The sequence below is a fragment of the Micropterus dolomieu genome, linkage group LG02 (genome assembly GCF_021292245.1).
Source record: "Micropterus dolomieu isolate WLL.071019.BEF.003 ecotype Adirondacks linkage group LG02, ASM2129224v1, whole genome shotgun sequence".
In the NCBI taxonomy this organism is placed as follows: domain Eukaryota; kingdom Metazoa; phylum Chordata; class Actinopteri; order Centrarchiformes; family Centrarchidae; genus Micropterus; species Micropterus dolomieu.
Window position 1 is genome coordinate 5,243,846 of NC_060151.1, and position 27,015 is coordinate 5,270,860.

General features: G+C 41.6%; 4 protein-coding genes across 17 annotated transcripts in view; 2 read left to right on the forward strand and 2 right to left on the reverse strand.

Moving 5' to 3' along the window:
- Positions 1-9,094, forward strand: part of hdac5 (histone deacetylase 5) — a 61,275-nt gene extending 52,181 nt beyond the window's left edge. For all 6 annotated transcript variants that reach the window (XM_046070399.1, XM_046070380.1, XM_046070390.1 and 3 more), the window contains 3 exons: positions 1,010-1,091; positions 1,212-1,389; positions 3,635-9,094. In XM_046070399.1, the coding sequence (XP_045926355.1) occupies positions 1,010-1,091; positions 1,212-1,389; positions 3,635-3,674 (300 nt within the window). In that variant the 3' untranslated portion in view covers positions 3,675-9,094. The remainder of the gene's footprint in view (positions 1-1,009; positions 1,092-1,211; positions 1,390-3,634) is intronic.
- A 1,932-nt stretch (positions 9,095-11,026) lies between these two features.
- pex12 (peroxisomal biogenesis factor 12) lies at positions 11,027-16,057 on the reverse strand. 7 transcript variants are annotated; one of them, XM_046070726.1, is made up of 4 exons: positions 15,745-16,057; positions 15,152-15,276; positions 14,316-14,869; positions 11,027-11,794 (listed from the first exon to the last, which is right to left on the reverse strand). In XM_046070726.1, the coding sequence occupies exons 2-4, from the start codon at positions 15,272-15,274 to the stop codon at positions 11,371-11,373; spliced, it is 1,101 nt and encodes a 366-aa protein (XP_045926682.1). In that variant the 5' UTR covers positions 15,275-15,276; positions 15,745-16,057; the 3' UTR covers positions 11,027-11,370. The 7 variants fall into 7 exon arrangements, with proteins under 7 accessions (XP_045926682.1, XP_045926670.1, XP_045926659.1 ...); XM_046070714.1 differs by having other exon boundaries at positions 15,778-16,056; XM_046070703.1 differs by having other exon boundaries at positions 15,152-15,279; positions 15,745-16,056.
- On the forward strand, positions 15,784-23,207 carry si:ch211-237i5.4 (insulin-like growth factor-binding protein complex acid labile subunit). 3 transcript variants are annotated; one of them, XM_046070784.1, is made up of 8 exons: positions 15,784-16,132; positions 17,393-17,473; positions 18,701-19,139; positions 20,147-20,292; positions 20,780-20,948; positions 21,051-21,213; positions 22,477-22,809; positions 22,906-23,207. In XM_046070784.1, the coding sequence occupies exons 3-7, from the start codon at positions 18,834-18,836 to the stop codon at positions 22,767-22,769; spliced, it is 1,077 nt and encodes a 358-aa protein (XP_045926740.1). In that variant the 5' UTR covers positions 15,784-16,132; positions 17,393-17,473; positions 18,701-18,833; the 3' UTR covers positions 22,770-22,809; positions 22,906-23,207. The 3 variants fall into 3 exon arrangements, with proteins under 3 accessions (XP_045926740.1, XP_045926723.1, XP_045926731.1); XM_046070767.1 differs by having other exon boundaries at positions 22,477-23,207; XM_046070775.1 differs by having other exon boundaries at positions 15,784-16,128; positions 22,477-23,207.
- A 3,527-nt stretch (positions 23,208-26,734) lies between these two features.
- Positions 26,735-27,015, reverse strand: part of LOC123957824 (histone H3.3) — a 1,174-nt gene continuing 893 nt past the window's right edge. Inside the window, exon 2 of the mRNA XM_046030899.1 lies at positions 26,735-27,011. Within this exon, the coding sequence (XP_045886855.1) occupies positions 26,769-27,011 (243 nt within the window). The 3' untranslated portion in view covers positions 26,735-26,768. The remainder of the gene's footprint in view (positions 27,012-27,015) is intronic.

Sequence of the window (27,015 nt, forward strand, 5' to 3'; positions counted from 1 at the left end):
TAAGACAAGCGCGACGGTCTTTAGTAAGCTTTGTACTTGTTACCTCAAATCACCACAAACAAGCGGCTAATTTAACTGCTCAGTAGCGTCCATTTGAATGTTAAAGAACATTTTAGGAAATACACTTATTTGCTTTTTTCCCCCCCGAGAGTTAGCTGAGAAAACTGATACCACTGTCCAGTCTGTGTGTCACGTATGTCACTGTCCAAAGTGGAAAACCCCCTACCAACACCTCTAAAGCTCACTAGCTAACATGTTCTTTACCTAATACAGGAACTGGTGTGTAAAAACAACAATGTGTGGTTTTAGAGGGAGTTACATGCTCGATGGATTTCTAAGCGAACAGCATCCCAAAATTTGGTCATTGCATTGAGGTTTCCAAGCTTGGTACCATCACATCTGTAATCGAAGCAGATACCAAAAACTGCTTACTAACCAAATCTGGCAACCTGTGCCACATTTGGTCTTCTGACTGATATTGCCAGCTGAAGTAAACAAATAGTAACCACAAGCATCTCTGCCCTATACAACCTCTGACTATCGGGAACACACGTCCATATTTATGAGGAGGTCATTTGACCCGACACTACCACAGCCACTGCCGATGTAGGGTTAAAAGGACGATCATTGGTGCAAAGTCACAAACGGGTAACTGGCTAACATCTTAGCCAAATAGTTCAACTTAAAGCTTTGTTCAGCTGACGCTTGTTTGGAGACGTGATCTGTTGTGTTTTGTATAGATGTGGTGCTTGATTTGGCTCTTAACAAGAGAGTCCATATGAAAATCCTGTGCGGTATAATAGTGTAACTACATTAAAAACCACATAAATCTCCATGTATTAGCTCACATTTTGAATGGCTGCTCTTATGGCATTTTGCACAACGCATACCAACTCTTTTTCCTTTTCTTCCTTTCTCTGAGTGGATGCATTTTAACCTCTCAAATGTAAAATACAGAAGTTGATGTCATGCATTTCTATTATTAACACACACTCTCTGTCTCTCTCAGTGTGACTCTGTGTTTCAGTGGCCTCTGGAGAAACCCTGTCCAAAAGCTTGGGCCTCACTGGAGAGAGTAATAGAGATCCAGAGTAAGAAACACACGCACACACACACACACACACACAAACACAGTAAACATACACAATGATGAGAAGCTGCAACATGTCTCATGTCCATGTGTTTCTCTCTCTTTCTCTCTGTCCCCGCAGGTAAACACTGGTCTTGTCTCCAGAGTTTGTCTCAGACGAGTGGCCACTCGCTATTGGATGGCCCCCTGGGGGCTCAGGGCCAATCAGAGGATGAGGCAGAAACAGTCAGCGCCATGGCCTCCCTAAGTGTTGATGTTGAGCAGCCGGGCTCTCTTCCTGACAACGCAGAAACCAGCAGGTCAGCTGTGCACTGTGATACCTTCACACCATGATTAGGGGACTGAGACTCAGCAGTGCACAGAGTATAGAAGTACGGTACAAGCCCCATGCATGTGTCACTCAGCCCATTAAAGGGTTCAGAGTGCTGATATTAGTTCCACTTCCACTATTTTTTTTATTTAACCTTTATTTAACCAGATGATCTCATAGAGATTTAAAACCTCTTTTTCAAGTGAGACCTGGCCAAAATGGCAGCATATTAACAGTGCACAGTTACAAATATGAACACCAAGCACACGCACAACAACAAGGAACATTTAACAAGACCCTTAAGATACATAAACAAACAACATTAGACTACTTGAAAGTACAATTTATACATACCGTAGGTTTATACATACTGTAGGTTTAAAGGATTTAGTTATTTTAAAAGCAGTGACAACAATTTATGGCATCTATTTCCAAATCTTTCATGCAGTGTTTAAATTCACCAAAAGAAATCAGATTTCGCAACTGCAAATCAGTCTGCAGTGTGTTCCAGGTGGATGGGGCTGCATAACTAAAGGCCTTCTTACTGAGCTCTGTTCGGACCGTAGGTACAGATAACAAATACTGGAGTGCAAATTATAGGAACTGATGTTACGAGACATATAAAGATAAGAGGGAAGCATTTCCAGCATAGACTTGTAAATAAAAGTGAGCCAATGTATGTGCCTCCTCACTGATAATGAGGGCCAGTTTGTCATTTTGTACAAGGTACAACAGTGTGTTGATGGTAGACAGTATCCAACAAAGATAAACATCGATCAGGCGCATTTCTATAGAGCAGGTCAACGTAATCGAGTGCAGTGAGAAAGGTTGCAGCATTAAGATTGTTCTGCCACTCTACAGTTAGCTTGTTTATTGCTATAGTACCATAAAAAATACATATTGTGTATCCTGATGCTTTTCAGTTTTTATTCACCAAAGTATATTGTCTTTAAATTAGGGTTAAAATAAAATAAAATAATATGATAAAGGGTATTATTGCAAGAACTCCTCATGAGTGGGTGCAGCTACTTTTGCTAGATAAAAGACAAAATCAGTGACAAATAAAATACAATATTAAATATGCATTTTATGTTGGTGTCAGTGAATATGGATATCTATATACGTTCTATATCTATATACGATACTGTCATCATCTTTACTGCTTATAGCTAGATATTACCATTGTTTCTTGTAAATCTTGTCTTTTATAACCAAACCACTTCACTCCACCAAAGTCAATTCCCTTTTCCTCCACAGTGTAGCCAGCACCATTGCTTTCAGCCGTGCTTGTTGCTAATGTATGTAGTCCTATTTACATCTAATAATATGACAGACCTTACCAATGATACTGATATGATTACGATAAAAAATTGCACAGCCTAATTAAAATCCTCATCAATCCACTGGCTTTCATCATTAGTCATTATCACACATCCAAGTAATTATATATTGTTACAAAAGTCATAATCTAATATTGAAATATGTATCATGATGTGTTTTTGTTCAGAAATATCTGCGTTCATGACAAGACAATTATTAAAATTGTCACAATTTGCCAAGTTGCATTTAGTTGTTTTTACCATTAAAAAAAGTTTCTTAAAATTAAGATTTGGATCTATAATGTTACGCCAAGATATTTGATTTTTAGCCTTGATGAGAATGTCAACATTAATAATATAGATGCATTTGCAATTCTAAAATGGGTCATTGTTGTGGGAGATCAGTACACTGATCCTTGAGGTGCCCCAATCACTGGCAAGTAAAGTTAAGTAGTACAACTGACAATTATGAAGTAATAAGATGCTAAATGCTAACATTGTAGCCGAAATGCTAAGCTTTGGAGACAGTGGAGCAGAGCATTATTCACCAATATTTACCTGGGTAATAACGTTAACCACCATAAGCAACTAGTCATACCAGACTAACCCAGACTGTAGCAGCAAAACCCCCTGAGCGTATTGAATTGAGCAAGGGAGCATTTTCTTGCTTATCAATTTTTTAATTTGTAAAGGAAACAATGTGGTTTCCTTCTCTTAAAAGTTAGTCTTGCTTTAACACACTGTGTTCTCTTGGATGAATACGAAGTCCTCCATGCCAGTGCCCCAGATGAAGAATTTAGTTTAGCAGAAAGTATTTTGGCACAGGGTTGTTTCATAAGGTGTAATATTAAAATCAATAACGTACATATTTTGACAAGTGCTCTTAAATGTGAGGTTTGATTTTACTGCCTGCAGGTCCACGGAGGAACCAATGGAAGAAGAGCCTGTATTGTAGGAGGAACTTAAACAAGAACCACACAAAGAACTCTGCACTCACCTCCTTCTGGCACTTCCTCTTCCTTTTCCTCTTCCTCCGCAGGGTGTGTGTCGGAACACACACACCCAGAGTGGAATTGTGCCATTGTGGAAGACTCCGATTGGCTGAGGAGAACATTATGGAGGCAGGAGTAGGCGGGCCCTGTGACAAACATGGAGACATCTCTTTTCTGTTGGTTCATCAGCCCAAGGAGGAGCAGACGACTTGTTAGCATCTCCATGGGAACCAGAGGAGGAGAGGGTCAGCGAGGAGACGCGTCTTTTAACCTGTATACTTTACCACCTGTACACAGCACCACTGAAAATTTCCCTACTCTTCTCGTCTTTCTATTTTGTCCCTACTCCTCTGCTTCCACAGCGGGACGATGACTGTGGGAAATCTGAATCTCGTCAAAATGTCAGACACCAAGCGGACGACTTGTCTTCTTGTCTGTCTGTCTGTCCGTCAGAGAGACAGGCTTACCGAACATGGGTTTGGCTGGCGGAGGAGGAATAACCCGGCTTTTAAAATAAGCAGAGGAGGAGGAGGAACTAGGTGCCTTTTTTTTTTAAAACAAGCCGTCCAATCACAAACCACAAAAACACCACCACCGCAGCACCTCAGCAAACCGACCAGCCAATCAGGACTGAAGGAACACACTGATGCACACACACAACAACACAACACTCTTGTTGTTTCAGTCAGTCAGTTCATTTTTCAGTCTTTGTTTCTTCATCTGGATGCCTTAATTTGTTCTTATCTCACTATTTAGCAACCTTGAGAGAGAGAGTGAGAGAGAGAATCACAAGAGTTGATATAAATATATATTCAGAAATGTATTCAAACTGCTAAGAATTGTATTTTCTTTCAAATCTTCATGCCAGGTATTACCAACAGACTGATTTTCTTTGAGGGAAGAAAAGCCTCTAAAGCCATCATTTCACACTAGAAATCCCCAGTAAAAATCTCCATTGAATATTAACATAACGTTAATAATAATATTCAATCAGACTTTTGTGGGATCTGGTGAGAGTGTCTCAGGATCAGCCCTGTTTTAGCAGTATTCACTGTTTGAAATATGTCATTTATGGAACTGCTTCACTACAGACCACCACCCCTCTGTCACTGGTCTCTCTTCTCTTTCACTCATTTTGGTCGAGAGTCATGTGACCTGAGCCCCGTTCCTTCTTCTCTAAAGGGGATTGTGGGATTTTGTGGCACGTTTTTGAAACACCACAACGACCACCACGTCCCTCTTTTTTTTTCTATTGTAATATTTCCTGTTTGGTGTAAATACTGTCTCCTACCCTGTTGCCCACGGTTCCGTCACAGCAGACTTAGTGTGGTCACTTTTCTATATCTGTACATACATATATGTATAAAAACACAAAATACTTTCTTTTTTTGTATAAAAAAGAAAACATAATATACTATATAAATATATATATATATGTAAACAGTGTTTTATCCAATCAGATTGGATTTATGAATATATTCTATTTGGAGATTTGATGTTTTAAAGGTTTGGCAATTTGACAGAAGTAAGCACACGGTCTGATGTCATCAGACCATTGTTTGATTGTTTACAGATGGCTGGATATTGTTGTCGTAGTGGTTGTTGTTGTTGGAGGTGAACAGCGAGCTCCTGTTCCTCTGGCAGGACCAGGCAGGCACCGCTGGCCTCCACAGGCAAACAACAGCAACTACAGAAAAGGAGAGACTTGGGTCAAAGGTCATGACTTGATAAATAGGTTGGTCCAGTGATGATGTATATTTGTAGTCCAACAGGGAGTAAGCTAGCCCCTCCATGGCTTATGATATTCTCAGAACTGAGCGGTTCCAAAAATGTCTTACAGCAACAACGTTGAAAATTCGAACTCCCCACAAGGTTGGTAGTCTTCTTAGCGACTCATAAGATGACCAAGAAAGGTCGCTTCCATTAAACTGAATACAAACCCATATAAAATCAAAGATGACGCAGCAAGTGGCAGCGTGTTCAGGGTACCACCAGTCAGAGTTGATGGAGGTCTAAGAGATGTGGGGGAATGGTACAAAACAAAAGTTCTTTCTCATTAGCGTAGATGATGATGACTTGGCTATTTTCAATTCAACCCACAACCAAAAATATTTAGGTACGAGCTACCAAGATGACATTATATTCTCCGTGGAAAAGAGCATGCAAGCTGCTACTGCGGGGGGGGCAAACAAATTACCTCAGTCTACCTCAGAGCTATTTCGTCACAGTTGAGAAGGGGCCACAGAATTCAGCTTAACTGATGTGTCAACTGCGAGGAGACACATACAAGCTAGTTTTGTGCGGTGAAACCATTGTTTTTTTTGCGTGCAATGTGTATGTATTTGAATTTAAGTTTACTAGAGAAGACCTTTCTTGGTCAGAGTCTTTGCGGGTTCCTTAGTTTGCACCCATCATTGAAGAGGCCTACCATGTGGTAATATTTTCAATGTTCTTGCTGTAACAAATGCTATGACCCACTCAGCGACCGCCATACATAGCATGCTGTTCCTGAATCAGGGCTGATGAACCACTCTGCCACTGAAATGGCAGCTCAGGACTGCGTAGTTGTGTTTTTATATGAAAGAAACTGCATATGAGTCAGCACTACTCACACCAGGTCAAAATGATCACAAGCTAACAATTGGCTAGCCTTTGAAAAAATTAACTTGAGGTCTTATTGCTCTGGTGCCATTTAGCTTATTTGGCTAACTTATGCGCTAACGTTACTTAATCAAAATAAAAACAACAATAAAAAACTACACTTGATTTGGCATATCTATTAAAAAGTATCCTTAAATTAAAACTTTGAGCTTTTACTGTTTGAAAGAAGACTGTTCTGACAAATTTAATTGCAACTTTGAAGACGTTAAAAAAAACTTGCTTTATCACAACTCATAAAAGTGTCAAAATGGCTAGCGTGGCTCAAACTTGCTAACTACAGTAAGGTTGTGCGTTCACTAGACTTTCTGAGCGCCAGTTTATCGCAGTTTTTCCCGCTTCAAGTCACCTCCAACCTACAGCCTGTTTTAGTGCATTTCTTGTTTGGCTACCTTAAAGCCCAGCGCAACCTTTTCAGAGATGTAATGTGTTTTCCAGTATCACAAATCACATTAGGGTCTGGAGCTGGAAGCTACCGCCGCTTCTCTGCTCACTGAAGACGCCCAGTGGACGCAAAGTTTCAGAACTGGACCACTCTAGTACCCACACCTCTAGAAACTCACCTCAGACTATCGAGTCCCTCAGTAAGCGGACTCTGCCGGAAACACGTCTTTAACCTCACTCAAGTCCATTTCCCAGGACCCTCTGTGGTGCAGCGAGTGTTGTAGCTGACGCTGCTACCTCTGGGTCCCATCTGTTCAAAGCAATATAACACTGACTGGGACAGAGAGAGAAAGAACTAGTGTCCAGCTTTAGCGTTGCGGCAGCTTACATCATTCGTACAGCTCCCTTTAGCTTTTACACATGTGGTTGAGTGCTTTTTGTGCGTATTATCTGTCAGGTGGAACGGGCAGAGTATCGACTGATCAACAGATTGATTGATTTATTGAGCTGTGTTTCCAGGAGGTTGAGTGTAGTCTTTTTGTACTAATGTAAACACTAAGGCCATTTTGACCATTATACCTGTAGTCAGTAATAGCAGCACCTCTTGTTGGGGGGGTGGATAAAGCGGTGGAGTGGACGGAGCGGTAACTCAAGAAGACCTTGTTGCCACAGAACATGGTAGCGATGGACGGCGTTGACGTCTGAGCTCGACTGGAGTTCATGCGGGCACAAAGGAAAAAAACAAACGAGCAATCGACAACTGAGAAGCCTGTCAGTTAGGAAAATAATACCTAATAAAAATGCCTTAATATTTTCTCAACTGTTACGGAAATTTAGAACCAACAAGTAATGAAATCAGATTGTCTGTTGAAGAATTTAGTATTTCCCCTTTCACTGGGGCAGCATCTAGTGGCAATTAGAGGAACTGCAACTTCAAATATATTGTTTTCAACTTGAAGGGCAACTTGACGTTTCTTAGTTTGGGCCTTTCTTCCCTTTTTATTATATCATCTCTTCTTCTGTGGTTTAATAGGACCCGACTGGAGAATCAGTGCAAACCAACTCCTAAAATTCGTATAACAGTAGTGGATGGTAATTAGTATTTTCTTCTACATCTACATGGAAATTTGACTGTTGACAGCAGGCGTGGGTTAGGAACAGCTAAAAATACTTTGGACACCGGGGCGTGTGTTCCCTTTACATGTCGGCCTTTTGTTGCACTGATGTAGTGCTTTTGCTCTCGTGATCAGAAGTGACAGCCACAGTTACAAAAATAAAACGTAAATTGTAACATCGTAACAAACGGAATAATCCTTTAAGTCGGGCTGGTTGCTGCTTGGTACACATGAGCACAGATTGCGGAGGTCACCATGGCCGTCTGGTCCTGAGTCTTAGTAAAAATAAACACCCAGAGAACCATCTGCACCACCGGAGTTTCCCTCCTGTACATTTAAAACTTTAACAATACAACATGAACAGTGCTGACAGAGTCTGATGGTGTCATCAGGGTGACGAAACCTCCCCATTCTGGAGGCCACACAGCTTTACTGTTGCTACCACCCAGCCACACACACACTAAGGTGAAACGCACACTTTCACATATACACACACAGACTATTTTGCTACATGAGTTAATACTGTATATTTCTTGATATGTTTGATACTGTGGTGTAAATGTAGTGTCCTGCTATGATGCGGTGTGGTGGGGGGGGGGGTGTTTTTGGACATTTGGGCAGGAGGAGGTTCAGCATCAGTGTGACTGTCACCCCTCTCTCTCTATTACCCTCCTCCTGTTTTTGAGGGGAGGCGGCCTCTCCCTTACCTTTCTCTCGTCCGGCCGGTGACTGAAGAATTGTAAAAAAAAGCCGTTTTGTTGGAACTGATCACAAGCACATTCCTGACTATTCTCTGTCCGTGCTGTCGTTTTATCCAATTCTTTCTTGTTGCGACAATACAACATGTGTCTAGTTCTTGCCGACTCACATGTATATAAAGTGCATATATGTGTACACATGTGCAATACACGCTATTCGAGCAATCTATTACTGTGACTATTATTGATGATATTTGTCCCTGTTTCAAAGTTTCAGCCCGTTTTTTTCTTCTTGTCCTGATTTCCTGTTGATGAATTGTGTTGCAGGAGTTTAAAAAGGGAAGGCGACTCGTGATTCTTCACACTCAGTTTAATTTCAGGGGTTTGTGGACATTTTAATTAAAGCCCTTTTTTATTACTCTCAATGTAATGTTGTGACGTTGATCCTGATGATCTGTTTCTTTGTTTGTTTTTTAAGTGGGCCTGTTGTTAAAATTGTCTGGAAACTCAATAAAGCAATTCACTGACTGCCTGTTGCATTTCCCGGTATTCGTACAAGCATAACATCTGCCCACCAGCGCCCTTTAAAGCGCCTTTGGACAGAGCCAGGCGAGCCATTTCCCCTGTTTCAAGTCTCTATGCTAAGCTAACCGGGTGCTGGCCGTATCTTCATATTTACAGTACACACGTGAGAGAGTGACTACATTTCTCAAAATGTCCTTTTATTCCTTTAAAGCTTCCAAAGTTTTCAAAGTTGTGCACTTCAGTCACATCCCACCACAGTAAGAAACACTATGCCTTCTGAATGTCGTTATCTTCTTTATCCATTATGAAGTTCTCTTACAAAGTGTTTGCAAAGCCAAAAAAACTAAATAGGAACAGGTTATTTGGACAGGGTCCAGGTCGGCTGCAGACTAGATATTTTTGAGAAGCTTAACTTTCAAAGTGAGGTTTAAAATGAAAATGGTCACGTTTATGTGCACTTTAAGGCAGGACTGAGGTCACGAGTCCAAGTCCCTTTAAAGCACCCTCCTGTCCTTCGAAATCTAATCAATGTATTTAATTAGGATTCAAACCCTATTGTAGAACCCACTGTGTTAGTGCCGGTTTATTATCATCATTTGTCTTATGCCGTGGCTCAAATTCCCGTGAGCTGGAATGATCTAGAAACATGAATAACCTGAAATGGTGTGTATGTGCTTATATAAATTCCATATAGATATGAGCCCACTCAGCCAGATGGTGGCGCTGTAATCAAGGCTTAAAAAGTAGGTTCGATTTACTTTAAATTTCTCACACAGGTCAAACTAAATGCACTCTACATAAAAGCCTCAAGTTTTCCACCATTTTGAATTTTTTGAGAAACACATTGTTGACATCTCATCCTAGACCATCGCTCCGATTGAGGGCCATAAGTCACTCGCTTCCATTTCCGGCCCATAGGACCTTATTTTGGAAAAATATGTACGAGAGTTAATGGTGATAGACAACTTATTTTATCCCGTATGAACTGTGCCCTGAATTACACACGATGTTGGTTAAATTAAAAGATCATTTTGTCCATCAATTTTGTCCGTCAAAAAGTTGCAGTTTGTTGTAAAACAGTAAAAGTTACATGTCGATTGAAAACCATTCATTGAACTACATCTCTCGTCTTGCACAATATATGTCACCGACGTGTTAGCGGGGTAATGCTAGCTAGTGTTCATTGCGTGGTTGCTACTAGCTAGATTACTTAGCTATGTTCCACGCAGAAATATATCTCACCTGATGGGTTTAATCCAACGACTCTGTCCCTTCATCACATCATCCTCTCATGGAAGTTCTTTGACGTTAGCTTCAGTAACGTTGGGACCTTATTTCGGGAAAAACATATTTTACACTAGTCAACAGCAAGAGACAACAAAATTTGAATTGGTTCCCGAAGTACACATATGATGTTTATCAACTTAAAATATAATTTTGTAAGTCAAGAAAGTCACAGTTTGACATAAAAGTGTTAATACAGAGACTGTGAAAATACATAACTAGAAAGACCACAAACCTAAAAGTCACGTATGTGACGTCACAACTATTTCTCTCAATAACTGAAGTTAACAATCCTGAAGCTAATGTTACGGACACGAACGTCTAAGAACTTCCATGTGTAGATGATGTGATGAAAGGACCGTCGTTGGATTAATCACATCAGGTGAGATATTTGTGCGTGGAAAACAAAGCTAGATAGTCAATTTGTTGACTACCGTAAATATTTCTTCCGAAATAAAGTCCCATAGGATGGAAGAGAGGGACTTAGGCTCTGTATACAGAGGGAACAAACTCAAGCCACCTATTCATCAATCTGCCACTGGCTAGCGTTGCTGCTAACATTTTGGCCTGTTAGGGCTACCGTACATAGTGTAGATTTTGGGATGCTGAAAATTTGAACTGTTACAAAATGAATACTGCTGAGCAAACAAATGAAACAATTTAACAACAAATTTATAAACATTAATGAGATGCGAGCTGAAAGAGAATTCCAGCGTCACTTCCAAATCAGCTGGTGTCACTGAACAATGAATTGAACACTTGAGTACATTGGGAAAAACTACATTTCAAAAAGGAAAACCGTGTGCTTATCCCAAAAACAATACACAGTACTCCAACACAGAGAGCTGCAGCTCCTGAGCACTCAGCGCTCGGCTGCAGAGGGAAAGCAGCCGACCCATCGTCTACTACTGACCGCTTTACTTTTGAAAAACAAGGCCCCTGTTTTGTCCACACCCTCTGGAACTGAACTTGAATACGTTGTCATCTGATGTGGTCTAGCTCTCTGGCGAGTAGATCTTGATGAGGTGTTGCAGTTCGGTGGGGTAGCCCGTGACTGGGCAGCGGCGGTTGGCTTTCACGTACGTGTAGATGCAGCGGTAACAGAAAACGAAGCCGGAGGTGGAGAGCACCGTGGCGTTCGCGCGGAGCCTCCGGCACAGCGGGCAGGTCCTTCTGGCGGAGGCCTGCGGAGTTTCTTCGCCGCGATTGGCTGCGACGGGTGGAGGATCCTGCTGCAGGTGGAGGGGGGGAGGGGGAGCGGGCAGGGAGGTGAGGGTTTTCACGGTGCTCTGGTTGTCTGAGGAGTACCACCACTCCAGGAACTGCAGGAAAAAGACGCCCATGGAGAGGGAGGTGGAAAGGGACACGGCCACGCCCCTCGCTGCTTGTGACATCAACCACCACGCTCTCCGCGCCAGGCTGCAAGCAGAAGAACAATGCATTGTGGGTGGAGAATTTAAGATCTTTGTCTGACATTGGGTTCATGCAAGAACATTCCCATATTCTTAAACCAAATTCCTGCCACTTTGCTCTTTTACCAGAGTTTCAAGTGGGATTGATCACACGTTAAGATAAGGCTGCCTGTTCGGCCCCGTTTGTGACAGGTTTTGTTACCAAAGGGTAAAAAAAATAAAAATATATTTGAATTTTTCACTGCCAAACTTCAAATCAGAAATGTGTCATCAGAGCTGAACTGCACTGTGACAGAAACAGAGAGAGAACAGTCTGACATGAAGTTTGATGAGACAGCAATCTCTGGACATCGTGGATTCATCCTCAGAATGAAATCTATAGGCGACACTGTCCTTTATAACACTGTGACTCTGTGGACATTAAGGCGGCTGTGAGGTTAGCAGCACTTGCTCTGTAACATTTACTGCAGTAAACACCGTTTAAATCAAAGTAATCTGTATGAAGCTGTAAGCGATCAGTGAACAGCCATTTGTCATGCTGTGTTTACACTGATTAGAACATTCCTGTGATGTTGGAGATGACGTGAATGTGAGTGAGGATGACTGTGGTGCAGCTGAAAGGACCTCAAGATTCTAAAACTAGACTAAAACAACAGTGAGTTTTTAAATTATAATATTTTCATCTTCTGTTATTGTCACCGGCATTTTATCCCGTCAGGTTACAGCCGAATGTAACATACAGAAGGATTCCAACACTTTATCATTCATTAAGGAAATTCACGTTTTGTAGGCTAAATGATAAATAAGCGGACTACACTGGGAAAAAAATATAACTTTGTTGTCAGGGACCATTCATTAACGTTGTTTCCCACAGGATTTTGTGAGACTATGGTGGGTGGACATCAATTCTCTAGAGAGGTCCGGGGGCATGCTCCCCCAAAAGAAGAATTTGTACATTTTAAAGTTAAGTGAGTTAATTTGGTGCACTTTGAAAGCAAAATAAGGCTAAATAAGGCTAAATCTATGAAGAACTTTGCACTCTTGATAACCTTGATAACAATTTTGTGCCCTAGTAAACAGTTTGATCATATTCACACTGCATAGATATAAATGGTGATGAAACAGCAAAAAAGTCAACTGATTTATTTAATGTTTTTCCAGCAACCCTAAGTAATTTCCCTAAAATTTACTTTTAATGGACACGTTTTATACTTCCTGTAAATATAATCCAATTAATCTTATTTCCACACTGTATGTATTGTGTTAACACCTTATTTTGAAAACCACACTTTGTCACATGTGCATCCTCGTCGCGCTACATTCACCAAGTCCGACGCAATTTGATAAGTTATATTGTATGTTGTGCCCGTATTGCGTACAATTAAGAGTTGATAGCCTCTCTTCAGCTAAGACTCACACTCTAACACTTGTTACAAAGTGAGAAAATGACTCAATGAATAAAGTCGCCGGCGGCAGTGGTCTCACAGCAACAAGGTCGCGGGTTCAAACCCCGGTTGCCCCGGCCTTTCTGTGTGGAGTTTGCATGTTCTCCCCGTGTCTGCGTGGGTTCTCTCCTGGTGCTCCGGCTTCCTCCCACCATCTAAAGACATGCAGTCTAGATTAATTGGTCTTTAGGTGTGAGTGGTTGTCTGTCTATGTGTGGCCCTGCGATGGACTGGCGACCCGTCCAGGGTGTACCCCGCCTTTCGCCTGATGTCAGCTGTGATTGGCTCCAGCCCCCCGCTACCCTGTACGCAGGATGACGATGGATGGATGGTATAAAGGCGCTTACCCTGCCTGTCAGCTCGCTCTGTTCCTTTTAACTGCATTTACCATAAAGGCTCTAAAACATGTGCACTCCAAATTAAGCGGTTAGCTGGATCGTGTTCTCACAAACGAGAGACAGTGGAAACACTCAACACACCTCAAAAGAAAAAGTAGCTTTCTCGAGTCGGATGCCAAAGTGTGTGAGCAGAAGTCTTTGATGTTAATATATTTTTGGTTCATTTTGAAACTATGGCGGAACAATTTAGACTGTGGCGGGCCGCCACGGTCTCATTAATTGATGAACACCACTGTACGCAAGAGAAAATTTTAAGCACACATTGTCTAAAAATGCTTTTGTCACTGTTTGTACGAGGCCTTTTGATTTTGTTTTGTGACGGCCTATTTGAATTAATTAATCAATTCCTTCCTTCCTTGCAGCCATTTCTTTGCAGGTAGTTCGGCACAGTGCTGTTTGTTTTGTTAAACCTAAAAAGAAAAAAACTCTTTAAGAGCCTTAAATCAGGAGAAAAAATCTGGCCCTCTGTCATTAGGATGGCGGACCCCGACCAGTTTGTGAGCACCAACCATCACCAGCTTTAAACCTAAAAAAGTCAAAGTAAATAAAGTTGATTGGAAGACCTGACTCAGGTAAAAAAAGATTGGTCTGCATTCAGAGGGGGACACAGAGCGGCCAGAACTGTCCCCACTGATTGGATGAACTATTCATCTAACACTAACAACACAGACACACTGAGAGTTACCTCCCCTCAGCTGGGCTGCCAGTTCTGTTGGTCTTCAGCTCCATGTCTCTGATATCCTGAGCGTTAAGTCGTGCCAGTCTGACCCTGGCCAGCCACAGCAGGGGATTATGGGTCCTGGCGACTCCAAAGACAAAGAGCAGCTGCTGGCTGAAGACCCAGGCCTGCCAGGCCGAGCTGACGTACGGGTACGCTGCCACGGCCGCCCGGTACAGCCTCTGGCTCCTGGTCTGCGCCAGCCGGATGGAGAAGTCCTCCTCGTCCCTCTGCCGCGCCAGAGTCGCCTCCAGCTTGGCCCGCAGGTACGGCACCAGGCACAGAAGAAGTAGAGAGCGCCAGTGTGACTTCCTGTGCAGCCCCAGACGAGCGGGAAGCCCTTCACCTCCCGAAACTCTCTTCAGACCGTAGAAGTTCTCAGAGAAGGAGGCGCTGCAGTGAGACAGGAAGTGGTTCTGGAGGAGGAGGTCCAGCAGCAGATAGAGCTCATCAAAGCGTCGCCACAGGAAGCCAAAACGAGACGGGTTGGACTCCGCGAGAACCTGAGAAGGCCACCAGCACTGGGGTTAGAGCCAAGGGTGACGTTTATTTGTAAAGCATAGGGCTGCGTGATTAATCAAAATATCAAACATCAACAAACGCTCCTCATTTATCCCCAAGCTGCATCAACAAATGACATCCCTTTGAAGCAGCATTTCATGTTGATGCATCTGAGCTCCACCTGCAACGACCAGAACTGTGCCGCTGCCACAACTTCAAATGCAAAGTGCTTTACACAAGGAAAAAGTAAAAACCAGACCCACTGAAGGCACTGCAACTCCTGACCAACGAGTGACGCTCACCTTGATGGCGTGTCTCAGCGCCGGCCTGACCGCCTCCATCAGAGACTCCTGGGCCAGGACCTCAAAGATTGACGGCTGCTCGTTCGCAGCGGTGGCGGTCAGATGGGCTCCGGCCTCTGCCATGGCTGCTGCAGAACCACAACACCAGACTTTTAACTTCACAACATTATTCAAGTCCCAGAGCTAAACGTGGCTTATTTTCCTGAAAGACGAATCTTTGAAAAACACCCAGGGTTGTTTAACAAATCTTCCTGCTGTTCTGAATGTAATGTCATATCCTGCAAGACTTTTCAAGACTATCCTTAAAGAAAAAAATCCATATAAAAAGGATGATTAACCCATTATTTCCCAAGTTACTTCTCCATTTCCCATTCCAGGAGACTAGAAATGACATATCTCCTCCTGTGTTTACCACACACAAGAAAACTTCAATATATAGTAATGGCATTACTGTAATGGCCATAATGTTCATCATTTTTACATTTAATTAAATGCAATTATATTAATGTGCTTCTCATAACACTGTCTTGATAAGTAATTAATTTAAGAAACTCCAAGTCAGCCATAAACAAAAGAGGTGACTTGTACAACACCTGAAGTTCCTGCTTGTCACTGTGCAGCGTTACCTTCCGGTGCTCGCTGCTAGCTGTGCTAGCTGGAAGTTAGCAGGACCGCGTCGCTCTGATTTCCCGGCGTCTCTGCTGGCCTCACGAGCTCATCTGACACACCTCATGGTGCGCTGAACACTACAACAAAAACAGAGGGACAGATCGCTCGCCATTTATCTTTCGTTACCGATCACTCTCCACGGATGTCCACAACAACCACCACTTCCGCACTTAGTTCAACAACGTCATGACGCAGATGTACGTCATTCTGGCCGCTCCATCGCAGCAGGGTAAACGCTGCAGGATGGGACCTCTGTGGATGGGACGTGTAGAAATGAAAGGAGCCTGGTTCTGGACAGGTGCACCTGAGTAAGTGCACAAATGAACCTTTTCAGAAGGTCGACATTTCTTATTTTTACATTCTTTATTCTAATATTCTAATATTTTGAGATGTGGATGTTTGATTTCCATGAGCTGTAAGCCATAGATCAATCATCAAGACAAAAGGCCTACAATATTTTACTCTTTGTAATGAATCTAGAATATATAAAAGACTTTTTAAATTAAATTCTGGGGGAAAATTAACTTTTTTAAATTAAGATGCATCTGCAGGCTAAGTAAAAAATGACACACTGATATGATGGACAAAGCTACAACTTACAATGATTTCATTGTTGATCGATTGATTGTTTTAAAAAAAAAACAAAAGTCAGAAAATAGTGAAAATGACTCTCAGAGTCCAAAGTGACATAGCTTCTTTTGTCTGACTGACAATATTTAGGAAATGTTATTGTTTAAGACACTGGAGCCTTTGAATCTTTTGACATTTTATCTGATAAATTAGTTCATTTATTATCAAAGTTGTTAAAGCTGGGGTGGGAAATTTATTTCAGAAGCATTTTTTGCTATATTTGTTGTCATCCCAACAGCAATCAATAAACACACACACACACACACATGCGCAGTATATGTGGTTAATGCAGGACAATGCTTTTACTTGGTCTGCTAGTTGATGTCTAATTTTAGAAGTGCAAATTTCCCAGCATACCTGCAATCAATCAAAAAAACTAAATTAATTGACATTGACCCATTAGGTAATCCTGCCTTGGTTTTTAGAATTTACAATATTTTATCCAATATTATATATAAGGCATAGGCATGGGTAATTCAATATCAAATTAAAATCATTTGTAATATTGTAAATGACAAAGTCAATGGAGTTCATAAATATCAAATTAATTTGAAACAAACCAGCTTTGGTCTTGTTTGTTTCTCCTTTGGTTTATCGCCCATCTGTCTTTCTGTCTGTTTCTGTCTATCTCATCCTCTGGAAAACGCACACATACACGCAAACACTTCCTAAGATGTTAACAGCCTTTATATAATATTAAAGTCAGGGGAACAGATGGATGGAGAGACACCAAGGCTCCCTGCAGGTATTAATAGAAAAATGAGAGGGTGGGGGGGGACAGAGGCAGAGATATGAGACGTGCTGCCAGAGTTTAGAGGATGAGAGGAAACATTTGGTGACTGGAGAGGATTAGAGGATTACTGACACAGCTGACTTACTCCCATCAGCATCATCACTTTGTTTCTCTCTCTGTTCATCATCTCCCTGCCTGTCTTTGTCTAGCTGTCGTCCAGTGTAGTCAGAGGACATACAGGAGGTCATGATCCAGTATGGAGATGTCTGGGTTCTTCATCCGCAGAGGAGGTGAGTCGGGAATGGGGCAGAGGGAGGCTTATACAGCACAGATGAAATTTGGAAGTTGATTTACCTCGTGTGATTTTAATTAGAGGCAGTTTTTGTCTTGAAAGTGTAAAAAGAAACATCCTCAACTTTTATGAGTGTGAGAAATGCTATCAACCAGCAAGATCACTGTATGCTGTTTTTAGACAATACTGTACGTCGTAAAACCTTTTTATTAGGATTGATTTTGAACAAGTTATGGGAAAAAACAAATAGGTAATTCTGTATCTGCTTTCCAGTGAATAGGAAATACATGCTGAATACCAGTCTTACTTTTACATTACGTTGACAGGCTCACTGAATTTAATCCTTTCTGTTACTTTGCCCTAAATGACGAGGCTTACGTAATTACATTTGCATGGGAAAGGGAGGATGAACCGGATGAAAAACCGGTGTTAAAAACAAGTGTAACAATTAGAAATTGTTAAGAAAGAAAGATTTAAAGTACGGTAGTTATGTAATGATGAAAACTTGGTGACAGTTTTTTTTCTTGCTGGCATTTGATTGTAGAACGCATGTCTGCCCCTCTCGAGTCGTTCAGAAGAAAATTGTAATCTCATTGGAACTTTGTTGCACTAGTCAATATGTTCATAGTAAAGCTCCCCTGTAGAATTATGTTTATATTCTGTGTTACTCACCAAAACGCATTGTGTGTATTGTTGACGTCTAACAAATCTGTTGAATGTATTTCCTTCTTCGTAAAACAATTTAAAAAAAGTACAAAGGGGCTTGTAGTGATAAACACACAGAAAATGTTACCAACTCTTCATTTCCCCCCAGCTGTATGGAGCTTTTTAGCCTCTTTTAGCTCATTGTTTGGGTTTTTCAGCCCCTAAAACACCACCTTCATCACACTTGTTTCCAGCCACTGAAGGCTGCTTTCTACCACGACCCACTGTACACTACCAAATTGCAGACAGACAAACTTAGCCACTATCTGGTGAACATATTGGAGTTGGTGGAGACCAAAACAGAGCTAAAAGCTGAGTGAATGTTGGCCTCTCTTTAGTCTGATGGTCGCTCTGTGTCTGCTGGTAGTGAAAGTTGAGTTTTTTAGCTTGTTCCACTGCCCCCAAGTGGACAAAAAAATAAATTAATGCACCTTTAAGAATTTATTAGATCCACCAAACAAGCTCGACTTCAATTTTTCAATCCAAACTAAAAACTCTGTGTTTGCTTTCTTATTTCCAGTTGCGTCGACGCTGACTGAGAGGCTTGGCGAAGAGAACGGCAGAATTAAACTACAAAGCTAGATTCAGCTTTCCACACTTGAACTACTCCTCTGAACAAGCTGCCCTCCCTCCCTCTTGCTTTCCGGGGAAATATGTGTCTCCTGTTCCCGGCACTTCTCTTTGTCCTCCTTGCCTTTTATTCTCCCCCATCCCTTTTCCCATTCGTCGAGGGCACAAAGTTGTGTCCCCACCAGTGCATCTGTTACGAGCACGCTGACCTGGTGGACTGCCGTGGCCGTGGGTTCGAGCATGTTCCCAGGGGTCTCCCACACGGCACGTGGCTGCTGGAGCTGGGAGGAAACAATTTGAGCGAGATTGGCTCTCGATCCTTCACTGGACTGTGGTCCCTGCGGGTGCTGGTGCTGACCAACAGCCAGATACAAGAAATACAACCACAGGTATGAACAAAGGGAAGAAGGAACTTTTAATGGGGATTTTATTTTTTAAAGTTTCTGAAAATTGCACTGGACACATTTAGAACATTTGAAAGAATGTTAACAGGTTTAACTTTAAGTTTATCAAAATATATTTTTGGACTTGCTGTATTAGAGAAGTTGAAGTGGAATCACTTGAAGCAGTTGAAGTACAATATGAAAAGCAGTCATCTGAAAAGTAATGCACACAACGCAAATCTTAAATTCCCATCGTTTTAGTTTGACTGCTGGACTACTCGCACGAGTGCTCACAACGTGACAAACGTGAATAAACGCAACCCGCCATTACTACAGCTGTATGAACCCAAAATAAACATTTTGCTGTGGTTTAGTTGCAATAAATGGATGAAACTGAGACCGAAATAACTACAATATGATGCAGATTTGTTGAACATAATGAATTCATGCTTTGTCAGGTCTCTCAGCAACATGACAAGCAAACTTAGAATGCTTGTTTTTCAAATAGAGCTCGGATCAATCAGGGCTATGCTATGCTAACTTCTTTCATAGGAAAGTACAACGATAGCTGGAATCAAGTGAGTGAAGATAAATCAATGTTTTTACAAATTACAAGTAAAAAGTTAATCTGAGCTCCTCCTGCTGTTAAACAACTCCATTATCAGAGCAGAATACAGTCAGACTGCAGGTGTTTATTTGTCCGTTTGACTTGCAAACACTGAAAGCCGTTAAATTATCAGTAAAAGTGTAAAATGAAAGCAGTTGAAAAGCAATGTTTAGAATAAGGAATGTAAGCACTGTAAATACCTTTTGAAGTAGAAATGCTGTGCACTGAACACAGGTCAATTGTTGAAGTGTAATCTCTAATCTAATCTCTCTGTATTTTCTTTATTTATTCAGAGGGACAGTGCACATTAATAAACATTTTTAACATTGCATCGATGTAAATATACCAGATTTAGCCAGAGTTGACACCAGTTGATATGTCTGTATGCCTTTCTCTCTCACCACAGGCATTTCTCTCTTTGTCATACCTGGAGAAGCTGGATCTCAGCTGGAACCAGTTATCATCTCTCCCTGTCGACTTCTCAGCCAGCCTGCCTGCTCTCAGAGAGCTGCGACTGGAGCACAACAACTTGTATCATATATCTGGATCCAGGTACCTATCAGCCTGTTGGCCCTCAGAGTGGAAAATCCATCTCTCTTCCACCACCACCATACCCCATACTCCTGTCATCCTCCTCCAGCTCCTCAGAGCAGAGACTGATGGGTGGGGAGGCATAGCTGCTCACTGTTTATATTGTTTATTCCCTGATGCCCTCTTCTTTTCATGCTGAATACAGTCATGCAAACCTGTTTCCTAACCAGTTTGCCTTGTCAACTTAAAAAGTCATGATATGTCAATGCTGTGTTTATGGCTTGTTTCCACTGCCCCCAAGAGGCCCAAAAAATCAGTTATTGCAGTTTTAAAGAGAGTGAAAAATGACTTCCAGCAGCTTACTTCAGTCTTGTCCACCCCCTCACCCGACACACCAGTAGGCCACACAAACCTCGTCTGCAACAAGAGAGTTTAGCTAGCAGTCGATGAAGCTACAGATGGCACATGTGGATTGAATGTTGTGATTGTCTCTCCCTCCTCCTGTCAGCTTGGAGTATCTGGACAACATGGAGAAGCTGGACCTCAGTCATAACCAGCTGGCGTCGGTTGGCCCCGGCGTGTTCAGGGGCCTCTCCAGGCTTAGACAGCTCTACTTACACAACAACAGACTGACAGTAGTGCAGCAGGGGAGCCTGGACATGCTGCCTGGACTAGAGGTGCATACATAACTCTTGAAACCACTCTGTGTACATACCAAGTGGTCGGGATGCCTGCCTGTCTGATCACCTGTCTGTCTGTCTGTCTGTCTGTCTGTCTAGGTGCTCCAGCTGAGTAACAACAACATCTCTCTGATAGACACTGATGCTCTGGCTCCTCTCTACAGCCTGGCAGTCCTCGCTTTGGAGGGAAACAGCCTGCACCACCTCAAGTTTAAAACCTTCATCAGCCTTCATACAACAGCTACACACATCCAGCTGTCAGGTTAGCTGTCTCACTACTACTTCTGTTATCCATGTCCATCTTTGTGTGTTAACCTTTGTTGTTAATCAAGTGAAGAGACACCACTGTGGCTCACAATAGGAACGTGCTATATAGGAAGTTGAAAAAAAAACCCCTGCTACTTAGATTCTCATTATTTCAAAACAAGAGAAACATCTCGTCACTTTATCTTGTTAAGTCATGACACCTTGCTGTTATCTCGTTAAAACGAGAACTTGGAAAAAGATGGTGTGTTGTTATAACAAGAAGTTTACATGTGCTTTTTAAATGAGAAAAAGTTCTAGTCAAAGCCTAAAGGGACAGTAAAGCAATGACCAACCATGTGACACGATGGATTTACACATGTGGCAGGAGGTTTTTATGCATTGTGGCTTTCGTATTGTTTTGTGGTACAGTACGTTCGGTGTTGGCTACAGGATGGCAGATGTTATCCGACAGGAATGAACATCTCCTGCCCCCCTGCCAGCTCGAGCAATACACACAAGGCCAGATGGCATGAGGGAGGATGGAGAGCTTAAATGCACATTCACTTTATGGCCTCTCAGTCATCAGCATTAAAGCCCAGTGTCCCACCTTCTGTCTATCACCAGGGAAGGTCTGACTACCACTCCTGATGATATTGGATCTCTCTAAAGTAGCAAACATAATAAACTATCCACTGCTGAATGGGCTCCACATATTCACCACCCTCTGACCGGACCAGAGACTGGTTTCATCAAAATAAAAACATATCTAAACACCTCTAGACCTGAAGTTGTGATTATGGGTACAATTGTCTTCATTAAACCTTTTATCAATTATAGTCAATTTACACTCCAATGTCCTCTCCTTAGGAAGCGAACTGATCTTTTTCATTTTACTACAATCAACTGAAGTTTCTTCAGTTCTTTTATTCTTTTATTCTTTGAGTACTTGTGGGACAAATTAAGTAATTCTCCTTGAGCATTTATTATATATTATTATACCTGGTAGAATGTAGAAAGATTTGTAAATAAGCATAAACACTTTAGCTTTTTACTTTAACTTATATAGATGTACAATACATATACATGCTGCAAAATAAAACATAAATGGATATTTACAATAAGTAAGATATGAAAAAGTCAAAAACAATTAAAAGATTCAGTTTTTTGTGTGTCTGGTCAAAATCTTCCAGGGGTCGGTTTGACTCGACACTCAACACTTCTGAGGCTGTATTATCTTTTTCATTGATCTCTACTTCTACCTTTATTCTTGCCCCACCAGGCAACCCATGGAGCTGTGACTGCGAGCTGCATCGCGTCTTCAGTAAGATCTTGCACGTTCGCCACCTCCACATCGACGACTACCACAACGTGACGTGCCACGACCCGCCGCAGCTGGCCGGGGCTTCGCTGGCCTGGGTGGACAGCCAGCTCTGCGTGGCAGAAACAGCCACCGTACTCGTCATCACTGTCACAGTGCTGGTCACCGTGGTGGCGGCTTTGGTGATGGCGGAGAGGAACAGGAAGAGGAACCGTGGGAAGAACTGGGACACTGAGTCACAGGCGCAAACGTAGAGCCTACCGCCCCGAGAACCTGTATGATAAACAGTGAGAGGTAGTGACCTAACCATGTGAACACCCTGAAGCCTGGTTGACACAATTAGACGATTACTTGAATGGACATTCCCTTTTTCCTTTGATATTCAAACAGGCAATGGAGTGGACTGTATGTCTAGAAGACCTGAAGGACACTACAAGTGTGGTTTGAGTTTTTGCTCATGTTTTCACTTTAAAGTATATTTTCCATATTGTTAAAGCTCCAATGTGCAGACTTAAAAAATAGAATTCAAGAGAACATGATGCAGCTCTTAGATTCACCAAATCCTCCACAGATTAGAAAAACAATGGTCAAAATTTAATGCAACAGAGGAAGAAAAATCCTGACTTATGTTCTTATACCAAGACTGGGTATAAAATTTCCCATAATTCAAGTCAATAAAGTATTTCATTAGATCCCCCCTGCCTGGTAAACACCCACATATTTCAAACTCCAGACATCCAGTTTCTAACACAGTTTTTTTTGACATCATAAGGACTATTATAAACAGTCCTTCAAGTGTAACATGAACAACAGTTTATTGGTGGAGTGCCCCTTTAATACTATCCTTGGTAGAATCAACTGTTGATGATGTGATTTCGTAATGCTCTGCAAATAATTGTAGAAATAAAAGAAGTTAATGATTGCAATAGTAATACAAACTTTAATAACAATACTCATATAATAATCAATCTTATTTTTATAATAACATAGGCTGTGTTTAAAAACAAAATTAGTTATTGAAGTTTTGAAGTATGCCTATGGCCGCAATGTCGAACAGTGGATCACAGTTCATTGCTTTTAAAATAAGTTAGGTTAGGTTAGTAAGGATTATTTTAAATTAAATTTTGCATATCAAGATATATATCTACAGTATATCCATCTCATCCTTAATAATATCATGAAAATTATTTATTATCAATTATTATTACCATATGTTTTTAACCAGGAGGATTTAGAGGGCAGTTAAGAAGTAGCATTGGCTGCTAACGCTAGTGTTAGCTAGTGCGTTGACAGTTTCTATCATTAACTTCACTGACCTTTGTAACATACAAAGCAGGGCTGAGAAAAGAATACAAAAAAGGCCCTACCTGCTCTACCAAGAAATAAAAACTAAGAACAATAAATTACTATACCCTCCCCTTCTAATCATGTTGTACAGTCCCTGAGCATTTGGTATTTTCTTTGAAACAATAATTAGCCAATCAAACTATATTTTCAGCCAGCATTGATGCTTCACAGATGATGCTCATAACAATAAATTGCAAACTTGTAATTTTAGACTTCTTGAGCCTTGTCTTATTACCTGCGTGTGTCTGTCAGATGTCTATTTCAAGCAGCCAGACAGACAGGCAGCACTAGACAGAGTTCTTCATGAGGAACACACTGTGTGTTTCTGGATTACTGCTGGACTGATCGAGGGAAAGGGATAGAGAAAAACAAAGTCCTATTGAGGTCACAGGCCAGATGTCAAGATGATTACTGCCAGACTGGAATACATTTATTAAATGTGTGTGTGTTGGTGGTATTAAAGAGGCAGAGACTGAGGCCAGACAGACTGCCTTTCTCTTGTCCTTTCATAATAATTAAGATTATTTTTGAAATCTCTGAATCCCAGCAGAGAAATCCAAGGCTTCTATACCCTTTAGTCTGCCATGTACTTCAGTGGATGAATGAATTCTGAGTGTGTAAATGTATCCTCAAATGCTAACAATGCAAAGCACCACATTTTACAGTTGCGAAAATGACTGCTTGCACAACTCTACATCTGTCAGTGATGGCCAAATGTTGATTAGTAAGTGTCTGAAATCCCAATTTGCTGCTAACTATTGAGTGCAGTATTGAGTGTCCATTGAATAGGGATCAGTGAAAGAGGGAGCAGTTTTAGACACAGCCCAACAAACTTTTCAAACACATTGTAAAGTAATTACGTAATTAATTACTCAGCAGCAAAAGCAAGGTGCTATATACTAACGTTAGCTACTTAACTTTCATTCCTCAGCCCAGCTTCGTCAAAGGTGCCTCAACTCCAAATCCTCCACACCCACACATCACATCTGCTGTATTTAACACGTGTAGACGTAGAGAACGAGACACTGTGGTTTAACAGACCTATCATTTGGAGGGATTAACTGACCATCCTACATCCTGTCATACAAGCTAACGTTAGCTAACACAGCTCTCCAGAATTCATTAACTCAGCTGCATTCTTGACACGCCTCAAACTCTAAACAAAACTAGGTGACTTTTTAATGAAGACTCTTTTGTCTAACAAGACAACTAAGAATGTGTGTCATCGGAATACTTTGGAATTACTAGCAAATATCTCCTCTTTGGTAAAGGGTTTACCCCAAAAGTAGATTTCAAGTGACGTGTAAAAATACTGTATCCAACTGAAAATGCTGCAATGCTAAAGTTTTTCAGCTATTAGCTGTGCATCACTGAAAAGCTGAAGGGAAGGATGGATATTTGGTTTTATGAAAGGGGACACATTTGACCTCTGTCCCTCTTTTAGGTAACAGATTTTAAAGCTGAACAGAACAACAGGGATTAGAGGGATCTTAACATCATAGTGACTGACTGAAGGATATTTCAGACAAACTGAAAGGTTAGGGGCTGAGGGGGGAGTTGTGACTTCTCAATCCTGATTTTACAGAAATACATGAAATGACCACGAACTCTTAACTCCGGATTAGTACGTGGCACCACCATGTAATTTGGGGGTTAAGAGTGGTCATTTCACTTATTTCTGTGAGATCACATTCAGGATTCTCATCTCCTGGTGGGTGAGAGTGACTGTGAAAATGTCCCAGTTGGTGAATAGGATTTCTCCAATTTCGCATCCAGGAATGAAGCAAACAGGGGTGGATGTTTAAAGCTAAAAGGAAGGCACCCTTTGTTGCACTGAAGTTTACTGTGATGTAGAGTTAAAAGAAGCTGTTGGGATGAGACAGTGAGGAATTATGAAATGTGTTCTCAGGGAAACGGAGAAAGAAGCAAATTGTTCAGTTGATCATCTCCTAGAATCCATTACCACTAGTCGCCTAAGGCGTAAATAATATTTAGTATGTAAGAACTACTTTCTGTGATGCACTCATTTCCATTTAGCTCTGCATAGATCTTGACTTTATAAACACTTACATTATAGCTGAGTTAAGTTTGAACATGAAAGCAGCTCCAGCTGTGATGGTGTTGGTTGAGCACCTCTGGCAGCCAGGGCCACACAAGACTCCCAGGGGAAGAGGACAGGAAGCTCCAAAGGCACTCACCTGGGAGAGCTGATCACAGCTGCAGCCAGTGGTAAAACATCCCGCTGCACTAAAGGGGCTCAAAAATAACATTAGAGCATAATGACAAAGCATGTTCTGTGAAAGATGGCTTAAACACATAGCGTATTTAATCATAGCTCAATTCACCTATAATTGTGTTATAATTATGAGGAAGGAAATACATGCTCAGTAATATTTCACATAAACTGAAGGTAACCCCACCACACCATGCCATTGTCTGATTATTTTGTATTTAAATGAACGCTTAATAAACCCAAATTACGGGAGAGATTTCAGTGAGTCACCACAGAGTGGAGTAATGCACACATCCCGTCTGTTTGACATTCTGGAAGAAATAGTTATATGAACAGTACAAGGAATAAAATATGTAGTCTGTATCAGCAATACTAGCCTGGGTATTAGATCATGTAGGGATTAAGTGGTATCTCACATCACTAGTACAGACTGATCCAGATCGCCAACAAGCGAAGGAAGTGAAACAGGAAACTGGGTAGTTTATGTTCATGGAAAGGGATTAAGATATTTGTTCTTAAATTGGAAGTGAACAGTTAGAAATAGCATATATATATATAAAGCCTAATATGTCAGAATAGCGTTCTACAGCAGCAGGAGAGGAGAGGCTCTTTAGTTAAAAGTGAGGTGGCTCTTAAAAGAGCCGTTGTGTTGTTGTAAAGGTGGTTTGAGAGTTTAAGCCCTCTCTCCGCGGATGCGTCGGGCCAGCTGGATGTCTTTGGGCATGATGGTGACCCTCTTGGCGTGGATGGCGCACAGGTTGGTGTCCTCGAAGAGGCCGACCAGGTAAGCCTCGCTGGCCTCCTGCAGAGCCATGACGGCGGAGCTCTGGAAGCGCAGGTCGGTCTTGAAGTCCTGAGCGATCTCCCTCACCAGGCGCTGGAAGGGCAGCTTGCGGATCAGCAGCTCGGTGGACTTCTGG